Here is a 21,681-nt window from a genome sequence, read left to right on the forward strand (position 1 = left end):
TTAAAACATATAATTAGCACATACACATATTCCTCTGATGTAGGACTAAGGTCTTTTCCTGATAAAACAGTCTCAAGAATAGAAAATCTGTAGTTTATTCTTCTTCATTAGTTTGAATAGCAAGGGCAAATACTTCATAAGCTGAACCCCATGGGTTATGATTTCAGGATACTCAAACTAGCAAATTTTAGTTCCGCTTACTTTTGTCTGTCCTTTTCCTTCTGAGAGTAAGTCAAGGGGAGAAAACTAACAATAAAGATTCTACCTATCGTTATTCCTATAAGGAAAAAAGGCTTTTTCTTTCAAATGATTTTCAGAATATAATCCCCACAATACAAAAGCCTGCCTAAATCTACTAAGAGAATAATTTATTGCTTTGGATTTGTGTTGCACATTTTCTGGACAGTGGCAGCAGATGAAGGTAGAATTCTATTGACAAAGAATAAGATAAAAATCTTGGTTTCTTGAAAAAACATAGAAATATGCAATTGTCCTTTACATCAATAATAACATTCAAAAAGTTAACAGGTTGTGCAATTTAAAACTCTTAAGATTGCTGTTATTATGACCCATCAATCCTATTTATAGGTAAAAGCTAGTTAAATGCTCAATTACTAAAATGGGTACTAAGTGGTAAAGACAGATGTAGTAAAAAAAAATATTAAAAACCAGAGAGTATGGGTTCTATGGCCTATGTTGTAACTACTATGCTACAAGATAATCCCAAAGACAAATTTCACATTACAGATGATGACCTAAAAAGATCTTTCCCTTTTTTCCCAAAGACCAAGCCAGCTATCAGGTAGTCATCAAAATTTACTCTCTCTTCCCACTATCTGATATTCTCTCAGTTAACAGTATCAAGAGAGTAGCCACCTAGTATTCATATGTTGGTGCTATGTAATTCTTCATTTTAAGTAACTTATACTGTAACGATGTGAAAATGGGAAATGAGAATTCTTAATAAAAAGGCAAAAGAAAATGCAGGGCCTCAGGTTATGAAACATCTACATCTACCCTATGAGAGAGAAAGAATTAGGTCTGTCTGGACTTCAGATCTATGATTCCTTAGAAAAACAGAATAATTTAGACTTCTACGCATGATCCTTTCTCTTCCATTCTGGTAAACCCAGAATAGTTTGGAAAGTAAAATTTTATATTCAATTAACAAAGAATATAGTAATGCTTTTACTCATGCATATAAGTTGGAGATACAAAGTAATAACATTTTCATATACTACTCAGTTATTTTAAAGACTCAAGCTTAAGGAGGATATTTATGGACTTCAAATCCTCAAATGAACAGCTTTGTTTTCCACTGGCTTTTACCTTCAGTTTCACGTCAACTGGTACTGCCAAGACTTTAAATCACCACACCCATCAGTGACCAAAGAACTGTTAACTCTCTCTCTCTCTCTCACTGAGTCTCTCTTCTCATAGCACCTCTTAACAATTTCTACTTCTCATTTTCTTACTTCCCTAACTCATTTCATATCTGCTTAGAACTTCTTGCTGAATATCCCAAAGATTGTTGCGGTTTTCCAAACTATTAGTCCCAAGGTCTTCCTATTTTTACCTACTTATTATAAATACTTTAGCACTTAATCTTCAAAAATTATCTTCTCATTTAATTTGTATATCTATTATTTTAGCCTCACTCACCAACATGCTTTCAATTGCACAAAAATATGAAATAAAACACTTCAAAACTTTACTTCATCTGTACTTCTTTTCTAGAAAAGGTATTTCAAAACATATTTCCTACATATACACTTCTTAGGTTACAACAAATAAATTTTGATGATTTTCATTTTCATCCAATCAAAAATAAACCCTTTTATATCTTCTTTGATCCGTGGATTGTTTGAAATTATGTAATTTCTAAATATTTGGTACTTTTATTAACTTTTTCATTTCTAATTTAATTCCACTATAATCAGGAACTATATAAGCTTTTTCAATAATTTTAACTTTATTGTTACCTTATCATCCAATATATGTTCTATTGTGGTGAATATACTTGAAAAATTATTTTGCAGTTACTGTGTATAGTTTTATAAATGTGAGTTAAGTAAAGCATTGTTCAAATTCTCTCTACTGTGTCTTTTTATTTAGGCAAGGCATATCTAATTGTTATCAACTACTATGAAGAATGCTCAAGCATCTAAGATTGTGGATTTCTTAGTTTCTCTTTCTAGTTTTTGAAGTTCTGTTATTACTAGCATACAAATTCAGGAATGTTAGGATTTTTGATAAACTGAAACTTTAAGCAGTATGAAATGTTATTTTTATACTTAGTGATGCTCCCTGATCTGAATTTCATTGTCTCACGTTAATAAAAGCACAACTTTCTTGTGCTATTTGCAAGGAATATAACTTTCCTTATTATTAGCCTATGTCCTTGCATTTCAACCTGTCTCTAGACAGAATAGTTACATCTTGTTTTTTAGTCCAGTCTGACAATCTCTGCTTTTTAATTAGACTGTTTATACTAGTATTATCCAAGAAGTGTAATGCAACACACAAAAGTAATTTTTAAGACTTCAGTTTTTAAGGCAATTTTAAGATTCACAGCAAAATCAAAAAGGCAACACCTTTAACAACCTCAACTTTCTTACCAGTGTGGTGCATTTGTTACCAATGATAGGCCTACACTGACACATCATAATCACACAAAGCCCACAGTGGAGTTTAGAGTTCACTCTCAGGGCCATACGTTCTTTTCTTTTTTAAAAATATTTTTTAGTTGTTGATGGACCTTTATTTTTTTCATTTATTTACATGTGGTGCTGAGAATTGAACCCAGTACCTCACACATGTGAGGCAGGTGCTCTATCACTGAGCCACAACCCCAGCCCCACCCCACCCCCAATAAATCTTGATTCTGGACAAACACTTGACATGCCACCATCATCTAAGTATCAAATATTTTCATCACTGTCTTAAAAATGCTCTCTGTGCTTCACCTATCCCCCCGCCAAATCTGAAACCCAACTACTGATCTTTTCTTACTATTTCCATAGATTGACCTTTTCCAGAATGTCAAATAGTTAGAATTACATGGTATGTAGACTTTTTATATTAGTTTCTTTCACTTGGTAATATGTACTTAAGGTTTCTCCATGTCTTTTTTAACCTGTACGTAAGTTTTTAATCAATGTCTCTGATTTTCCAAAAATGTAACAAAAACTTGTTGGACATGGATAAACACAGATATGGTTGCATTTTCTCCACATCTTTTCATGGCTTGATAGCCTATTTCCTTTTAGCACTGAATATGATTCCACTATCTAAATGTACCATATTTTTTATCCATTTACCTAATGAAAGATATCTTAGTTAGTTTCACATTTTGACAATTATGAAGAAAGTTGCTGTAAACATCAGTGTGCAGATTTCAATTTCTTGAATAAATACTCAGGGGCATAATCTCTACATGGTATGGTAAAGATATGTTCAGTTTTGTAAGAGATCACAAAATTTTCCAAATTCCTCCAACTGGCATTTCTACCAGTAATGACGGTTCCTGTTGGCCAAATCATCACCAACATCTGGTGCTGTCAATATTCTGAACTTTAGCCATTCTAATATGTATGTATATATTTAAAGTGTATAATTTGACAAATTTTGACATACATATGGATCCATACATAACAACAGAATATAGCTGGCTCTCTGGATCAAAAGTTCCTCATCTAATGATTAAATCAACTGTCATTTAAAATAAGTGAAAAATTTGAGAAAATTCTGAAAAACAAAGCTTGAATTTGCTATGCACTGATAACTCTACTATATCCACACAAAAGAAATAATGTATAGCCAATGAATTAGATATTATTATTAATTTGGACATAACTTAAACATACAGGAAGATGTGTGTAGGTTATATACAAATACTCTGACATTTTACATAACAGGATTTAAGAATTCTTGGATTTTGGTATGGGGAGTGAGAGTGGGGGCAGGTGTCTATAACTAATCTCACAGACACCAAGATATGACTGTGTATATATATATCCATCACTCCCAAGTTTCCTTGTGTCCCCTTGCCACCCTATTCCTACCACCCTTACCATCCTCAGTACTCCTTGCAAACACCAATTTGCTTTAGTTTAAATCTCGTAGAGTTTCAAATTAATATAATCACACAGGATGATTTTCTCCTATATTTCCCACAATGTAATTTGGAAATTCACCCTACTGTTACAGTCAATAACTCACTCAACATGGCTGAGCAATTTTCCATAGTATGAAACAACACATAATACCAGAACAACAACCCGTCTATCCATCCTCTGCTGATGGACAATTGTATAGTTTTAGTTTGGGGTTATTACAAATGAAGCTGCTGTGAACATTCACATACAAGTTTTTTAATGAACATATATCTTCATCATTTTTCTTAGATAAATGCCTAGCAAATAGGAGGATCACAGAGAAAGTAATAATATTTAACTTTTTAAGAAACTGACAAATTGTTATCCAAAATAGCCCTATAATTTTAAACTTGTATCAACTTTATGAGTGTCATAGTTCCTCCACATTCTTTCCAACATTTGGTAAGGTCAGTCTTTTTAAATTTTAGTCATTCTGACAGGTATGTAATGTTACCTGACTGTAGCTTTAACCTACATTTATCTGAACAGTAATAAGACACTGTGCATGTGTTTATATCTCAACATATTATCTTTTTGCTGAACTACCTGTTCAAATATTTTGGCCAACTGGTTAAAATAGTCACATTATTGAGTTTACTTACTCTGAATTTACATATACATTCTGAATATAAGTCCTTTGTCAACTACTTCTTTGTAGAGATGTACCGCCACCTGATGGCTTATCTTTTCATTCTCTTACTGTCTTTTGGGGCTGGGGCTATAGCTCAGTAGCAGAACGCTTGCCTAGCATGTGTGCTGCACTGGGTTTTATCCTTAGTACCACATATAAACAAACAAAATAAAGGCATGCTGTTCATCTACAACTACAAAAAAAAATTAATACAGTGTCTTTTGGGCTGGGGTCATGGCTAAGTGGTAGAGCATTTGCCTCACATGTGTGAGGCACTGGGTTCAATTCTCAGCACCACATATAAATAAGTGAGTAAAATAAAGGTCCATAAACAACTAAAAACATATTTTTTTTAAAAAAAGTATTTTTTAAAGAACAGAAATGTTTAATTTTGATGTCGAGTTCCATTTGTTTAATAGACTGTGCTTTTAGAGTCATGTCTAAGAAATTTCTGCTTAACCTTAAGTCACATCTTCTACTTTTCATATAGCAATTTTATTTTAGGTATTACATTTAGGTCATGGTCCATCTGAAGCTAACTTTCATATGAACTGGAAGATACAGGTCCAGTTAGGTTTTTTTTTTGTTGTTGTTGTTGTTGTTTTTGCATATGGCTATACCCAATTTTTTCAGCACTCAAATAAACTGTTTCTCTACTGAACTGACTTTGCACTTTTATCAAAAATCAGTTGTCCATAATTGCATGAGTTTACTTCTGAACTCTGGATTCTGTTTCACTGATCTGTTCATCTTTCTTTGCACCAACAAAATACCGTTTTAATTACTGTAGTTTAACAGTAATTCTTGATAGGCAGTCAATGTTCCAATTTTTTCACTATAGCTTTTTTTGTTATTTTGAGAGACAGTACATGGAATTTCAACAAAATTGAGAGCGGGTTTTGTTTTCTAACATCTTTACCATTACCAATACTCCTCTCTACCTTCCTGCAGCTCTACAATGCCACACAGTCTAAAGATATCAGCTGTTATTTTAGTACAGGTGTTGATTTCCTGTTAAATGTCTTTTTCCTAGCTGTTTTTAAGAGGTATTCTTTATGATTAGTTTTCAATATTATAACTATTATAATAATTAGTTTTCAATATCATGTATCTAAGCATACATCTACACGTGAGGTTTACTGCGTTTCTTAGAACTATGTTGTTGATATTTATTCTAATATTTTACAAGTTTTTGGTCATTCCAGTTCCATGCACACATATATAAGATATACTTTTTATAGAATACATTTTTTGTCCCATTTTCTGAACACAATATACACACATATACGCAAAAGACACATTTTTTTGCCCTAATTTGTCTGTTCATTCTCTGGAATTCCAATTATATATATGTTAAGACCGCTTGAATGTCCCACAGGTATATTTTGTCTTCTTTGGGTGAATACTGAATGAATTATATCCATCTGAATTCAAGTTCCAACCTTTCTTCTGTTGTCTCCATTCTATTAATCCTAACCAGTAAATTTTCTAGTTTTCCATTAGACTTTTTTTATATGCTTTCTTTATAGTTCTCAACACATTACTCCATCTGTTCACTCATTATGTCAAATTTTTCCTTTATAGTTTGAAAATATTTAGAGTCCTTGTCTGCTAATTCTAATAACTAGGTCATTATAAGAATCTGCTCCTATTGAATGTTTCTTCTCTGGTTTATGGGTTTTGCTTTTCTGCTTTTTCACAACTTGTATTTTTTTTTGGGGGGGGGGCAGTATCGGGGATTGAACTCTGGAGTACCTGACTACTGAGTCACATCCCCAGCCCTATTTTTTGTATTTTATTTAGAGACAGAGTTTCACTGAGTTGCTTAGCTCACTGAGGTTCGCTTTGAATTTGCGATCCTCCTGCCTCAGCTTCCTGAGTCGCTAGGATGACAGGCGTGTGCCACCACATCCAAGTACAACTTGTATTTTTTGATGGCATGCTACCAATGGACAACAGTTGTAAGCCTGAATCTTGTTGTCTTCCATAAAGACTGCTGTTTTATTTTAGCAGGCAATTAAATTACTGATGAATCCTTCACATCCTGTCAGGTTAGACTTTCAAGTTTCTTTGATGCATGGCACTTCCTAGAATATGATTCTTTTATGTCATGGGCTTTCTGTATTCTAAAGTGGGTGCTTAAGATACTCTGCAAGGTATCTATCTGCATTCTAACTTTCCCAAACTCCAATGTTTCTGAGCACTGTTCAACCTACAGAATCACCATGTAGCTGCCAGGCCTAGAGCAGGCAATTTCTGATACACTTAGCGGTCTCTGCCCGCACATATGAAACCTAGCCATTATCCAAAATTATAAATGAAGTGAACTACACCAAATTCTGCCCACTGCCCAATGCTTAAACCTCTTAACAATTTCTTTTCTTCAGAACCCTTTCCCACAAATCTCAGATGTTTGAGCTCCTCTAAATTCCAATCTCAGTCTCTTCAGTGAGACCTCTATGCTTTACTCAGGCTCTATTTCCCTGTGCTAAAGCAGAAAGGTACTCCAAAGTTGAAAGTTAATAGATTCTCCTCATGTGTATCCTTTCACTCAAGATAGCGATCTTGTACTTCTGTTCATCAATTCCAGACAGCAGCTGTCCTAAGTATTTTATTCTGTTACACAGCTTTTGGTTTGGGGGGTACACTGGAAAAAAAGAGGCCAAGGCTGCTATCATTTACTCTCTCATGATCCTGAATATTAACTTTTAAAACATTCAAACAGAGGGGCTGGGGTTGTGGCTCAGTGGCAGAGCACTTGCCTGGCATGTGTGAGGGCCTGGGTTCAAATCTCTGCATATAAAAAGATTAAATAAAGGTCCACTGACAACTAAAAAATAAAAATAAAAAAAACCATTCAAACAGTATTATGTATTGTGTCAAAAAAAAAAAAAAGACAAAGCAAGAGTTACAGACAATTGAGACTTTTTTCAATTATCTGCACATGACACTTTGGTTAACAAAACCATGGCCTTGTGGTTTTGCTGTGTAATCACTGCACAGAAAAATTAGTAAAAATATGTATTGACTTTGGTCTTTTAGCCATAAAACTAAGGTCTCAAATTTATTTACAGATGGACATTAAATCAACAATATAATTTCAGATATACAGAATTCAGGAAAAACAAGACTAAATAAATCATGTTAAATTTCCAATTATATAACCTAAGGAAAATCAATTCAAAGAATTAAAATATCGGCACAGCAAATAAAAAAGGATGATGCCACAAAAAAAAAAAAAGATGTACCTTAATTGTTTGGTCTTTATTTATACTTTAGGCTTTAGAATTCATAGAATAAAGAAGAAATACTTCAAAACAGATGACACAAACAAAAAAAAATAAATAAAAATACAAGAAGAATATAAAAGGGGCATCTGAGATTATAACAGAAAAGAGGAATGGTTATACTTTGGTGGTTTAAAAAAAAAAAGCAATCAAGAACCAGGAGCAGTGACAATGTCTTTAGTCCCAGCTATTCAGGAGTCTGAGAAGCTGAGGCAGGACGGAGGATCACAGAAGGCTACTTTGTTCTAGGATAACATGGGCAATATAACAAGACCTCATCTCAATAAATAATAAATAAATAATCAAGGATTTCAAGGTAATCTCAACACATTGAAATGATAAATGATGTAATAATGTCTGGGATGATAGAAATGTCAATTCCCTAATCTAATTACACACAGTACATATTTAAATTACTATATGTAAATTTAAATTTTAAAAAAATTAAAAAAAATTAAATCATGATATAATCAAAAACAATACATTTGTTTAAGACTTTAGGTCTTAAACAAATTAATTGTGGCAGAATGCTTGCCTAGCGTGTACAAGGACTTATGTTTAAGTTCCAGGACCACAGAAAAAAGGAGACTTAATTTTTAAAAAAGACTTAAAGTTACTTGCCCATAAAGTCACCAACTTCAGAATTTCTGACTTGAAACATAAATACTCTAATAAAATTTTCTCTAAAACATTTCAATAAGGCATTTAAAAATTAAAAGAACATAAATACTCCAATAAAATTTCCTTTAAAATGTTTTAACACAGCATTTAAAAATAAAGACTAAGAGTACAGAGTAAATTTTAGTTTTAACATTCTACTCCATAAAATAGTAAATGACAGGCTTATTAAGAGAATAACAGTTACCTGTAACAACCATGCCACTCATATTAGAGTTTGGACTACTGAGAACACTGCCTGAGAGTAGTTCGTCAGATCCTCTCTATAAAAATAAAAAAAAATTAACATAAGACATCTTTAAATTTTAAAATATTAATATGAAAATATCACTTACCTGCAATTCTTCAAATATTCACTTTAAAAATATTACAAATATTACACTATGGCAATAGTTAAAAATTTTTAATCCCTTTTAAAGAATTAAAAATTAACTTCATCCCTCTATTCACACATCTGTTCTTCTGAACATAATCTTCAACAGCAAAATTAAATACTTATGTATAAACATCATGACTAAAACACTGAAAACAAAAGCAAAATCTTTGAAATAAGAAATTTCTTTCTGTAAAAATTAAAAAGAAACTGAATCATGTCCTTAAATCCTTTAATGAAAAGGTTATACCTTTTTATGTTCAGAAACTGCCAGCAATGTTTCAACTATTTTGAAAATCCTTGCATTTACAGAAACATGCATGAACAGAATATTTAAAATAGTTAAATCAACTGTTGTGCCTAAGTATGTGTATATTACACACAAGGGTATTAATAATAACTAAATACTGGCTGATTTAAATAATCAGCACAAAGAAGCTGAATGGTACTGTGATAATGAAAAAAATGTTTAAAAGATAATTTATTAAAGCATTTTAAAAAGTTCAAAAAGAAAATCAAACTAACCCAGAAATTTCTGCAAATTTGTATTTAAACTCATAAGCTGTATCAGGATATAAAAATGTTAAAAAAAATACTTAGGTCATATTTCTTAAATGTTTTCAAAACCTTCTACATAGCCTCAAATTGCTCATAAAAAGACAAGTAGGAGAAAAATAAAAATATGATTTCAGGCCACATTAATGCCATATTTATACCAAATTTAATTTCTAATCAAGGTACGGAAGATCTGTCATGGCATAGTTAGTATCTACAAGAACATGATGAGCAGAAATGGATAGGACAGAAATATTCAAAGTATGGTCCCTAAGACCAGCAGTAGACTCAGAAGCTTCCTGGCAATGTGTATTTCCCAAATCTAATCCAGACCTACTAAATAAACACTGAAGGTGGGACCCAGCAACACAAATATAACAAAATCTCTAGATGTTTCTGCTACAAAGATAAAAATATTTTATAAGCATATATTCATATTGAACATATATTCATATTATAATAAAATATGGTTATATTACCAAAAATTTTTAAATGTTACATATATTTCTTTGTTTTATTTCTTTATGCAGCCTGGTTCATTACCAAAAATTTAAAAATGCTGCCTATATTTCTTTATGTTTTCATGACAAGTATTCAACCACAGTGTTAAAAAAATCAACTCTGGACCTTAGGTTCCACTTATTAACTATGTAACTGTTAATCTTGCTAAGCCTTAAATTCTTCATTTACAACATCTACATCAGAGCCCTTAGAATTAAATGTGATAATACACACACAGTGATTACCAGGCAAAGTGCCTGACCCCCATCAGTAGTGTTCACTGCAACATTCCCAAGAATCAACCATAGACAAGGTCCACACAGATAATGCTATGGTTTGGATAACTGTCCCGCTAAGGCCCTTGTGGTAAAGACCTGGTCCCAGCCTATGGCACTATTAGAAGGTGGCTGAACCTTTAGAAGGTGGGGACTAAGGAGAGGTATTCTGGTCATTATGAACATGCCCTTGAAAGGGATACCAGGACTCCAGATTCTTTTTCTTCCTCTCATTTAATTTCCAGTCATGAGATGAATGGACCACTACCACTGTGTACTCCTGCTATGATATACTGTATCACTGCAGACCCAAACCAAGGGGATCAATTGGTCATGTTCTGAAATGTCTAAAACTGCAAGCCAAAATAAATCTTTTATTTTTAAGTTGATTTACCTCAGGCATTTGTTACACAGTTATCAGAAAGCTGAAAAATACAAATAGTGAAGGAATATTATCATTAAAACCTGGTACATATTTCAGTACCCCTTATTTGAGGGAAGGGGAGTGTTCCAATATCTTCAGTGGATGTCTGAAATCTCAGGCAGTACTGAACCCTGCCTATATTATGATTTTTCCTATTTGTGCTACAGCACTGCCACATGGTACCAGTTAGTCTCTCCTTACAAGCTTTATGCTCTAGTGCTTCCTTTGCATCACTACTCTTGACTGTGAAGCCATTATTAAGTAAAATAAGAGTTACTTGAACCCAAGCACTGTGATGCCACAACAGTCCATCTGATATCTGTCATCTAAGCTGGTTACTAAGGGGCTAATGGGTGAGCAATATATACAATGAGGATAGGCTAGACAAAGGGATGATTCATGTTCCCAGGCAAGATGAAGCAGCATGAGATTTTATCACACTGCTCAGAAAAGCACACAATTTAAAACTGATGGATTATTTCTGGAATATTCATTTAATATTTTCAAACTAAGGCTAACTGAAGGTAAATGAAACTACACCGAAAGTGAAACCATGGATAAAGGAGAATAAATGTATTTTAATTAGAGAGGCCTTTTTTCTTGGGTTAAATAAATGAAAACATGTTAACCATAAACAAAGAAAGGGTGGCCTCCAACCATAGGAGGTATCTTACATAAAGCAAATAAAATCAGCCCTTCCATTAATCAACGAAACTGAAGATCAGTTTTTGTTTTGTTTTCTTTTGTTTTGTTTTTGGTACCAGGGATTAAACCTAGGGCTCTTAACTACTGAGCCACATCTTCAGACCTTTTTAAAAATTATTTGTAATTTTGAGACAGGGTCTTGCTTTGTTGCTTAGGGCCTCACTGGATTATAGGTTGCTGACAGAGAGCCCAGTGTCACCAGATATTCTTAAAAAAAATAATAAATAAAAAGAAGAAGAAAGAAAAAAATTCTGCAGAGACCCAAAATACTTTCCTCACTGTATCGTTCTTTAACTGTTGTGAATGAAAACATTCCAACCTAGTGCATCACAAGTAATTCTGGAAGATGATGGGTTCAGGAAATCTTAAAGTCTATGGGAGTAAAGAAAGCTTATAATTCTAACTTATGGTATGCAGAATGCTCCCTTCTTCCTTTCTGCAATGAATCTTTATGCCTGACAAAGTCTTTTTAACTTTTTTAAAATTGTGTGTGGTCATTTCTCTTCATTAAAGGATTTCATACCTGCTGTTAAGACAATACATTTAATAGGCATCATAACTGAATCAGAAGAATAAATATCAAATTATTTGCAATTTTGAGAACTTATAAATTTGAGTATTTTTAAAAATTATATTTTCATTAAAAAAGCAATTATGTTTGCCTTTCCACTAAGTCAAGGGTTTACTACCATTATGCTCAAAAGAAGTGATGTGCAATACTGGCAAACATTAACATTACCACATTGATGGAAGTTTTTACTTAAAATTTCTCAGCTTAGTTGTTTACCTTGGGATATACATAAAATTTATAAAATGGTAATGAGTGGTAGCTGTTCCACATTAGTAGAAAAAATGAAATTAGTACTAAACTTGGAATAAAAAATATCTACTAAGAATATGTAACTCTTGAAAATTTTTAATTCATCTAAGAAAGAAGTCAATTGATTTTAGATTCAACTAAAAAAAATAAATGTTAAGATTGGCAATAAATGTTTTGACAAAGAAACAATCTTCCTGTGTAATATCAATGACCATTTAAAAAAAAATAAAAATAAAAAAAAATTAGCATCCCACAGAAACAATTAGGAGAATGTTCACAGAAGAAAAAAATCCATTGGTCAATCAGAAGGTTTTTAAAAAGGTAATTTCATAACTAGACACAGAATAGAGACTCTTTGGTATTAATTTCAATGACAAAAATTTTATTTTTCTTCTCACGGTTACTGAACATTTTTGTTCATACTAATAGCTCAATTCAACTACCATCTACCACTCCCAAGTATTAGAGCTATCAGGCTGCAAGAAAGCAATCAAAAACTGTAGGATGAAACTTGTAAGAGTCCCTGGGCTGTGCCAGAATTCAGAACTGAGATCTGGCCAAAAGCTTTCTCTTCTGGAGATGACTACCTAGGGAATAATGGCAGAAAGACATGGATAGAGGACAGAAATATCAAGTTCCTGAGGCAAACTAGATTTTCTGAGAAGGAAGGTCTATGTTCAAGCAAGTATGTGTGTTCTCAAACAGGGCAAAGAAATGAATAGGTAGGAGTATGCTACACTATCAGAGACTAGGGAAGAAGTAACTCATAAAACCAGTAAAAATACATAAAACAATCATATACTAAAGAGGATCAATGAAACCAAAAGCTGATTAAAAACAACAACAAAGAGAGGGACTGCCAGGGAGAATAACCAAAAGGGGAAAAAAAGAGCACAATTAATACATCATCAGAACAAGCAGCCAAAAACAAAAGCTTGGAGATGAAAGAAACTTGCTCTGGTGTATAACATGATGGAGTAGATTGCTCTCTCTTCCTACATCAGATCTTTTCTCATGAAAGAAATGTCTTGCTACAATCTGCTATTTTGTAGCTTATCCTTTATCCTAAGATATATATATATACACATACACATACACATAATGTGTGTGGGGGCGGGTAGAGGTTGCACTCTGAATTCTGGATTTTAAGTTAATTGCCCAACTATGGGGCGGGGCAGCGGTGAGGAATGGATCCCTACCCAATATGCAAACAAAAGATAATTTGAGTACCAAATGTAAAAAGAGAAGCTTCAAAAAATTTAGAATATATCTTTAGAAGCTCTTTGTAAAGACTTTCAAACAGAAAGAAAGCAAACATAAAAGGAAATACTAATAAATTCTTCCATAAAGTAGCCAGAAAAATCTCTATTAAGAAACTGTATGAGCCCAGTGTGGTGGCACACACCTGTAATCCCAGCAGCTAGTGGGGATGAGACAGGAGCATCCCAAATTCAAAGCCAGCCTCAGCAATTCAGCAAGGCCTTAAGCAACTCAGCAAGACCCTAAGCAACTCAGCAAGATCCTGTCTCAATATAAGAAATAAAAAAGGACTGGGGATGTAGCTCATAACCCCTGGGGTTCAATTCCTGATACACAAAAGAAACCATATGGTAAAAATAATAATTAAAAAAAACCTAAAAACTGTAATTAAGGATTGTATGGTATTGTAAAGTATATATTTGGTCTTGCATACAAACTCCTAAAATCCTTGGAATCTCCAAAATGATTTCACTGATTGCTGGCAGCCTCTGATAACTTGGGGGTGGTGGTTAACAATTGAAGAAAACTAAGGCAGGATTAGAAGGCTGGACTTTCTGTCTCATCCTACAATGTTCAGGGAGGGGAGAGGTGATGTTAGTTAAATTCATTACTAATGGTCAAAGATATAACCAATTGTGCCTATATAATGAAGTCTACATAAAACTCCGAAGGGTAGGGTTCACAAACCTTCCAAATAGCTGAACATGTGGAGGTTCCTGGAGGTGGCACACCCATAGAGGGCACACAATCTCAATACCCCTTCTCTCGTAACTGGCCTTACACATTACTTCATTCTATTCTTTGTAAAATCCTTTATAAGCCAGTAAATGTGTTTATCTGGGTCCTTGCAATAAAATTTACTGAACCTGAGGAGGGGATTGTGGTAACTCCAATTTATAGCCATTCATCAGCAACACAAGTTAAACAACCTAGGGCTTGTGACTGGGATCTGAAATTGGGGGAAGTCTTGAGGACTAAGCCTTCAAACTATGGGATAGGAAGCTCTCTCCAGGTAAATGTGTCAGAAATGAATTAGAGGACACCTAGCTGGTGTCTGCTGCTCTCAAATTAACTGCTTGCTTGTTGGTGGGAAGAAATCTCCTTAATTGTTTTTTGGGGGGAGGGTCACAGAAAGTCTTCTTGTTGAAAGTTGTGGGGAATGTGTAAGAAAGAGGAAAAGCAGTTTGTTTTTCCCAACAAAATTGTTTTAAGTTTCTATCTGATCAACAGACTACATCCAGACAAACAGGAAAAAACCTAAAACTTCTAAGAATTAGGATCATATAGTTTTTTTTTTAGAATTCTAAGGGAATCTGTGACATACTAATAAAATTAGTAACTTCTAGTCACCAAGACAGTATAAGCAAATGACAAGACTAGCTACAAACTGGGAAAAAATATTAGCAACACACACACAATCAACAATCAGTAGCCACAATGTATTCTTTAAAATATACAAAATTAAATACAAAATTTTATTGAGCAAAAGATACATAGGCATCTCATACAATTTCATAAAAGAAACACTAATGACCATAAAATGAAAAACATGTTAACCTCTTTAATAATTAGGGAAATACAAAGACCAAAGATTTAACATACCACAGTGTCAAAAATCAAGAAATTAAATATTTAACAGCTGGTAACAATTTGAAACAGTAAGAACACATAAGAACACATGCAGGGCTGGGGTTGTGGATCAGTGGTAGAGCATTTGCCTAGCATGTGTGAAGCACTGGGTTCAAGTCTCAGGACCACATATAAATAAATAAAGGCCCATCAACAACTAATAAAATATTTTTTAAAAAAGAACACATGCTCTACTGGTGAGGCATAAGTTAGAACAATGTATGGGAAAATAATCTAGTAATATCTTATCAAATTTACTGTACTCTACCCCCTAGCAATATATATCCTTAGATATATACTCTCGAAAGCTTTAATATAAATGAACTAGAAAACAAACACAAAAAGGTTCAGAGCAACATTGTTCTTAAAGTCAAAAACCTTAACCCAAACATCTACCAACTGAAATATCCAGAAAAAGAGAGAAATTTTTACCAAGAGTTGTTCCCAGCAATGGGTATTATACAAATACACACAAAAATATGGCTATTAAAATCGTTATTTTATTAAAACACATCATAAAACATTACATGGGTACATTATTTTCATAAAATTTTTAAAAAATACTCCTTCAGTATGAGGGGGGCGGGTTTTAGAATTCCTAGGGATAACAAAAACTGCATGATCACTAAGTCTCCTGTATAAAATGGGATATTTGCATATAAACTAGGAACATCCTTCACCATATTTTAAATCATCTCTAAATTACTTACAATACCTCACACAATGTAAATGGTATGTAAATAGTTGTTACATTGCATTGTTTAGGGAATAGTAAGAAAAGGAAGTCTGCCCATAGTACAGAAGCAATTGTTTTCACAAATAGTTTCATTCTGAGGTTGACTGGATGCAGAACCCATGGATTAGGAGAGCTGAAGCATCTTTCTTTTCTTTTCTTTTCTTTTCTTTTCTTTTCTTTTCTTTTCTTTTCTTTTCTTTCTTTCTTTCTCTCTCTCTCTCTCTCTCTCTCTCTCTCTCTCTCTCATGGATTGGGAGAGCTGAAGCGTATTTCTCTCTCTCTCTCTCTCTCTCTCTCTCTCTCTCTCTCTCACACACACACACACACACACACACACACACACGCCATAATGGAAAGAGAAAGAAAAAAATTTGCAGTAGTACATATCTGTGTCATGGTAAGGAGGGGGATAAAAAAAGGAGCACATGGATATGTATAACAATACTGGTAACATTCAAGCTGTTTTTTTTTTAAGTGGCATATTCATGTTGTTAATAATATTCTCATAAATAAATCTTGAATAATAAAAGATTCTAGGGGAAAATAACAAATTAGAACAGGGTGACAATATATTTTATCACCCGAAATGGGACACTTCGATGAAAGAAAATATAAACAATAAGAAATCTAAGCAAGAAAGAGTAACAAACAATCAAAACGTTTAAATAAGACCCTCAAGTAAAACATCACATGTGTGTTATATTACTCACATTTATCAAAATTTAATAAGTATGAAGGCCTCACTATCAGATATAAATAGTGGAAGAATTTAATTAAACTACAATCAGAATGGAAGATTAATATAACATACAAATTATTTTATAAGCAATGTAAACAAAAACAGTGAGAATAAGGGTAATAAACTTAAGACACTAAGTATATAAAAATGACTTAATATTTACTGAACCAGGGAAGACTACATGACATCTCCCACAAGTAAAGCCACCCCTAAATGTGCTTTCTCTTTCTAATCTTCACTGACCAAGATATGAGACCTAAAAAACTCATTAAAAAATTTTGTCTCATATTTTGGCCATCTCTCCAATACCAAGTAAAGCTTTTAAAAATACATACACTGCATTTTTAAAATATAGACATACACAGGAAGAAAACATGGACCATGATCTTTCTGGTCAGATAACTCTGTTGACGTTAAAAACAAAAATTCTTTTTTAAATTTTCAAACTTTTTAACTTAGGAATTTCAAATTTTTTAAAAATAGAAAATATCAAGTGAAAGTTTTCCCCTACTTCAAAATCAACTATCTGTAAATTTTCTATAATTCTTTCTCTAAAAAATTCAGACAAAAAGAAATCAAAAACAGATCACATCACACAAGCTGACTAGCATTGTTCTCTTTTAAAACAAAAAAAAAATCAGCACATGAAAATCTGCTTTATTCTCTCAACAGCTGAACAACATTTTACTAATACATACACATACATATATTATTTTGGGGGGGAGGTGGATGAACCCAGGGGCACTTAACCATGGAGCCAAACCCCAGACAGAATCACACTAAATTGCTTGAGGGTCTTGCTAAATTGCTGAAGCTAGCTTTGAATTTGGGATCCTCCTGCCTCAGTCTCCTGAGCTGCTGGGATTACAGGCGAGTACCATCATGCCCAGCTAATACTCTACTAATATTGCTATGCCAGTCTTTAAAATCACATATTGCAGTATATTTTGGTAACTCATTTTATTTAAATGTCTATAAAAATCACAAAAGCAGATCATATATAACGAATACCTCAGTAAAATCCATCATATTGGGTCAAATACAGCAAGTTTAATCAAATTAAATTTTGAAATAAGTTTTTTTTAATAACTGGATAAAAAAGGGAATCTAAACTTCAAATTCAGAATTATAAAACCTGAAACAGAAATAGCAAAATCAATTACAGAAAAGGGGTTAACAGAAATAAGACAAGTTCTCAGTATAGGAAGTAGAAATTATGCTTAGATTGAAAATCCTGCTTACAGTAAGACAAATCCAAATTAATACTAGATTTAGGTGCCATTTCACCTATTAGAATGGAAAAACTCGCAACTTTTGACTATATACTCTGTTGGGCAAGTTATGGGAAACAGCCACTCATACTTTTCGTATAACAAAATACAACTCTACACTAAAAGTAATTCAGCAATATCTAGCAATATTACATTTGTATTTACACACTGACCCAGCAATTTCACATCTAGGAGCTATTCTGAAAAAACATTCTGGCTCTTTTTTTTTTTTTTTAATATACTGGAAAAGTATATATACATGAAGCTATTCACTATAACATAATCTGTAATACTAAAAGACTGGAGGAAAACACCCAAATATCTATTAGTCTACAAAGCTATAAAACAATCTAAAGAAAAAAAATTTTTTCCACATATAACATGGAGTGATCTCCAGGATGTATTTACCATTAAGTTTAAAAGTCAAAATATAAAACATTGTATACTATGCTACCTTTTATCTACTGCATAAAGAAGGTAGGAGAAAGTTCACATTTGTTTACAGTATCAAAAAAGTGATAAACGAAAAACTGATAGAAACAAATACCTAAAAGTGGAGAGAAAAAACAAAGCAGATTAGATAAGAGTGTTTGGCTAGACTCTCAATGTAAGTAATACTAGTTTTGATTTTGGAAATTCAGTTAAAAGTGGGGAAAAAATTCCTAAAAATTAAAACCAACTGGTGGTAAAACCACAAAGAGAATTATTTCAATAAACTTTACCATTCTATGATTGTACTATACATTCTCTGTGGAATATACTCAAAAAGACAAAAATGATTACAAAAAATTACATTCAATAATGTTAATGCAATACTGATGTTGCTCAGAAAGGGAAAAAAAAAAAAATGCTGTCTTTGTCCACTGAAAGGGCCCTAAGCATTAACATCTAAAAGCAATTCACACCCTGGCAGGCACAGTATTGTGGTTTCTAAGGATCATCTTCCATTCATAGGAACCAGGATTTTTTAAAGAAATCAGTGACTGATTAAAGATCAGAAGAAATGCTACTTCAAGCAAGTATCAAAATAATTGGTATTATAAGCTCTACCTGGCTCAAAATGAAATAATTTAAGTATTTTAAGGAATGATGACTGCAAAAGAGTGGGAAATTTTACATGTTAAAAGAGTACAAACTCATCAGGAAAAATATTTTTTAAGTCAAAATCTATCCTGCTTTTCTTATAAAAAGGGTACTTCAATGTGACCAACTATTTCATGGACAAAGTTTTTAATGGCAGAATTCTATCTAGTATTTGGAGAGAAAAGAATTTCATCATTTTTGACAGGTGAAGTGGCTTGCAGGCTAAGGCAGGATTCAAAGTTTGGGGCCAGTCTCAGCAACTTAGGTCCTAAGCAACTTCCTGAGGCTCTGTCTTAAAATAAAAAATAAAAGGATAATGAGAACACTCTACATTGGATGCCTCAAGCTTACAGAAACTCAACCTACTGATGAATGTCAACGTCACAAAGATAACCAGACATTCTGTTCTGTTCCTCTTGCAGTAATACAACAGGAATTACATAAAGCACATCTACAAAATATTCCTGCTAAAAATTAAACCTGTATCTGACCAAGGTTCATCTAACTATAAATTTACAGAAAATGCAAAGGATATGAAGAACATGTGACATGAAACAAGGTATAATCAGAAAAATTCAGAAAATTGAAATTGTCTAGATGACCCAATTTCTCTAACAACAATAACAAATAAATAAATAAATAAATAAATAAATAAGCAAGAAAAGAGGAGGGGTAAGGTAAAGTCATTTACTGACTAAGAGATTTTCGACATTAACAAAATGAACATATTAACTTTCCTTGGTTCCTGATATGAAAGGGAGAAAATGTATTTTTGAATACTGTTGGCGATTAGATGATATTAAAGAAATTATTCTACATTTTACCAGGTATTGTATTGGCATCAATGTCACCATTAAGAGAGAGAGTATATCTGGAAGATATGTACTCAGTATCTGGGGATGATAAGAAATGATCTGAGATATGCTTTAACATTCTCTCCAACAAAAAAGAAAAAGAAGTGTAATACAACATTCCCTCTATTTTTGAAACATATTACAGCTTTTATAATGAAATTTAAAAAAATAAAAGACTCTCAAAGTCAAAATTTATTGCCAAAACTATCAATAGATTATTCTTTTAATTCATTTTTAACAAGAACATAAAGAGTTCAAGATCAATTTAAAGTGAACAAAACTGTTGGTCTATTTGTATAGCTAAACTGTAATAGCATTCTTAATTTAGTTTTAGACATACTACATTAGGAAATAAGGTGGTTAAGTAATATTTTTACTTTAAAGCAGTTAAGTATCACTAGTTATCACAAGATATTTTTGAGCAGCTATTCTTTTTTGTATAACTATTGTAGCAAAATTTAGATACAATAATATCAAACCATTTTGCATCTATCAATCAGTTCTAACAGTCACCCATAAATTTTCTCTTCCTGTTACTGTGACAAATTCCAGATATCCATATTGTTTCATATTTCAGTGGATATCCTTAAAAGATAAGAACTCTTTCTATAATACTATTATACAACCAAAAATCTTAATAATTATTTACTATTATCAAATATCAAATATGTGTAAAAATTTCTTACTTCTTATAAAAGTCATAGTATTTTTTACAGGGTCTTTTAGTTGGGGAGAGGATTAGAATCTAATGCAAAATGCTGGACTGGTCAATTTTGTTTCTTCAATACCTTTCAACTTACAAGTTCTTTCTCCACTCTTCCCCCATTTTTCCATTATTTTTTATTTGTTGCAAAGAACTGGTTTTCGATTTTACAGATTTGCTCACAGAGAGTATTCTGATGATGTAGTTTAACATAGTCTCCCAGTAAATTCAGTTGGATCTAAAGACTTGATCACACTCTTCGTTTTTTGTTTTGTTTTTTTGATAATACTACTTTATAAGTGGTAGTGCGTTTTGACACTATAAAACTTGGTATCTGATGTTAAATGTGCAATGTTTATTCCCAAGAACATTTTTTGTATTTCTGCTTCACCTTATTTATACTAAGCATGATTTTGTGCAAAAAAAAAAAAAAAAAAAAAAAAAAAGTTGATCAGTATTCTTTTTTCCATATTTTTAAAGTGTTACTATTCATCCCCCCAAAAGAAAACAAAGGCAAATTATTCAACTCACTATTCAATGGCTGTAAATTTATGACAGCCTACAGGCACAACATGTTTTGATCTCTACTCCCTATTTCAACCTATCTACAAGGTACAGGTCTTAGCCTAATAAATGAAACCTCCTCTAATACTCTCAACCAAAAGTAATCTCTCTTACTGTGGCTATAGGGCACTTACTTAAAACCCTGGGTATTTATCTCTCCAACTAGAGGAGGTTCTCCTAAAAGAGTGAGTCTCTTTTGGATCTCCAATGAAAGGAATATAGTGCAACACAATTAGTATTTACCTTCCTATTGATAAATGGCTCACAGATTATATTCATATTGAAGTCCAGACACTTCTAGAGTCATTAAATAGAATAAACTATTCAAATAGCACAATAAATAATGGAGGAACAATAAACTTAAGGTCTCTGCCCTCAAGGAACATATATTCTAGCTCCAATTTTTTTTAATGAACTAGTTACTAACACAGTGTTG

General features: G+C 32.7%; 1 protein-coding gene across 4 annotated transcripts in view; it reads right to left on the bottom strand.

Annotated features, from left to right (window-relative positions):
* Nucleotides 1–21,681, bottom strand: part of PTBP2 (polypyrimidine tract binding protein 2) — a 71,159-nt gene that overhangs the window by 42,156 nt on the left and 7,322 nt on the right. For all 4 annotated transcript variants that reach the window (XM_081305328.1, XM_081305327.1, XM_081305326.1 and 1 more), the window contains exon 3: nt 8,941–9,016. In XM_081305328.1, the coding sequence (XP_081161454.1) occupies nt 8,941–9,016 (76 nt within the window). The remainder of the gene's footprint in view (nt 1–8,940; nt 9,017–21,681) is intronic.

The sequence above is a fragment of the Spermophilus citellus genome (assembly GCF_964194105.1).
Source record: "Spermophilus citellus genome assembly, chromosome: 9".
NCBI lineage: Eukaryota > Metazoa > Chordata > Mammalia > Rodentia > Sciuridae > Spermophilus > Spermophilus citellus.